Source organism: Hibiscus syriacus, unplaced genomic scaffold (assembly GCF_006381635.1).
Source record: "Hibiscus syriacus cultivar Baekdansim isolate YM2019G1 unplaced genomic scaffold, ASM638163v2 tig00110187_pilon, whole genome shotgun sequence".
Lineage (NCBI taxonomy): Eukaryota > Viridiplantae > Streptophyta > Magnoliopsida > Malvales > Malvaceae > Hibiscus > Hibiscus syriacus.
This window is the reverse complement of record NW_024062618.1, coordinates 223,383-224,722: the sequence shown is the minus strand read 5'-3', so window position 1 is coordinate 224,722 and position 1,340 is coordinate 223,383. Positions and strand designations below refer to the sequence as shown.

The following is a 1,340-nucleotide window of genomic DNA, read 5'->3' as shown; positions in this document are numbered from 1 at the left end:
TTACCATACTAATTTTCAAATACTTGGCCACTAGGCAGAGGAAGCCAATAGTTCCCAAGTAACATTGTGGGCAGAATTGATAGTTATTGGTGTAGGAATCTTAACAGTGCGCTGGGGTGGTTGCACTGACCTACACAGATTATCCATATCGTCGGGGCAATTTTGAAGTACAGAAGGTGGCTTGCCTCTTGTAAAGCAGAAACGAATCTCCTTCAGGTATAATTGCTTCGTGCCTTTAATTGGCATGCTGCATGAGATTTGAGGATAGAATCCCACGTTCCTTTTCACGTTTTGTATTAAAGTTTCTATGTCATGTGCAGTATCTGATGGTTTTACTCCCAAAACTGCATGTTCAACCATGAAAAATAAAATCAAATACACAGAAATTCAAGGATTAATAGTAGAACTTGGTCATTCTAACCCGAAAAGATTAGCAGAACAGTCATTTCTTTAAAAGTTGACGCTTAACGTAGAATCATGCGTGCGTCGTGATTCTTACCTTTGAGTGGATCGTATTTACTGTTCTCGGCAAGATTCAGGGCGCTAGTAAAATAAGTCAAAGGATCTTGAGGATAATCCGAGCACTTGCCGTGATTTTCCCATTCTTTTTCCCAGAAGCCCTCGTTGGTGTTGCCCTGTGCAATGGCTGGCCATTTTTTCTCTAGTCTGGGTCTAATGGATGCCAGCTTAGGCTACCGGTTTCAAATAAACAAACCAAATACAACATTAGAAACAAAAATCAATGAATTTAAACGAAGTTCAAGCGAAGAAAATAAGTATAGCTTACCACAATATTAGTTGCAGGATTGGGATTGCAGTTATTAGTAAGTGGATTATAAGGAGGAACATTTGTGCCATCTTTTAATGTTGGCCATAAGCCATGGATGGTGAAGATGTCGGGTATCGGACTCTTACAGGTTTGTGGTGCAGCGATACAGAGAGTAGTCGGCCATCTCAGACTCAGTTTATAGAACGCAAACTCAGAGCCTTCAGCTGATACCACCAAGCTCACTACCACAACTGCAGCAAAAGCTAATATCTGATTCACGAACATTTTGCTTACAATCAACACTCAGAGATGATGAAGAAGAAGAAGATTTTATATTTAACTTGTTAATACTAAGCTTGCATTTCCATTTCCATGCTAGGGTTTTTATACCATTTTTCAACCTCCTTTTTGGATAAAACAAAGATAGGTAGCTAGGCACATTTTTTCTGTGCTGAAGTTGGCGGTGTAAATTATTAAATTATGGTAAAGGGTGGATCTAAAAATATTTTTGAGTAATAGAAGTAAGATTTTATGTTATGCGACACATTTTTTTTATTTTAGAAAGATAAAA

The 1,340-nt window shown here is 38.2% G+C and overlaps 1 protein-coding gene across 1 annotated transcript; it reads right to left on the bottom strand.

Moving 5' to 3' along the window:
- On the bottom strand, nucleotides 1-1,113 carry LOC120217501 (ribonuclease 1-like). Its single transcript, XM_039214581.1, has 3 exons — nucleotides 788-1,113; nucleotides 500-692; nucleotides 1-344 (listed from the first exon to the last, which is right to left on the bottom strand). The coding sequence occupies exons 1-3, from the start codon at nucleotides 1,052-1,054 to the stop codon at nucleotides 31-33; spliced, it is 774 nt and encodes a 257-aa protein (XP_039070512.1). The 5' UTR covers nucleotides 1,055-1,113; the 3' UTR covers nucleotides 1-30.
- Nucleotides 1,114-1,340: the final 227 nt, after the last annotated feature.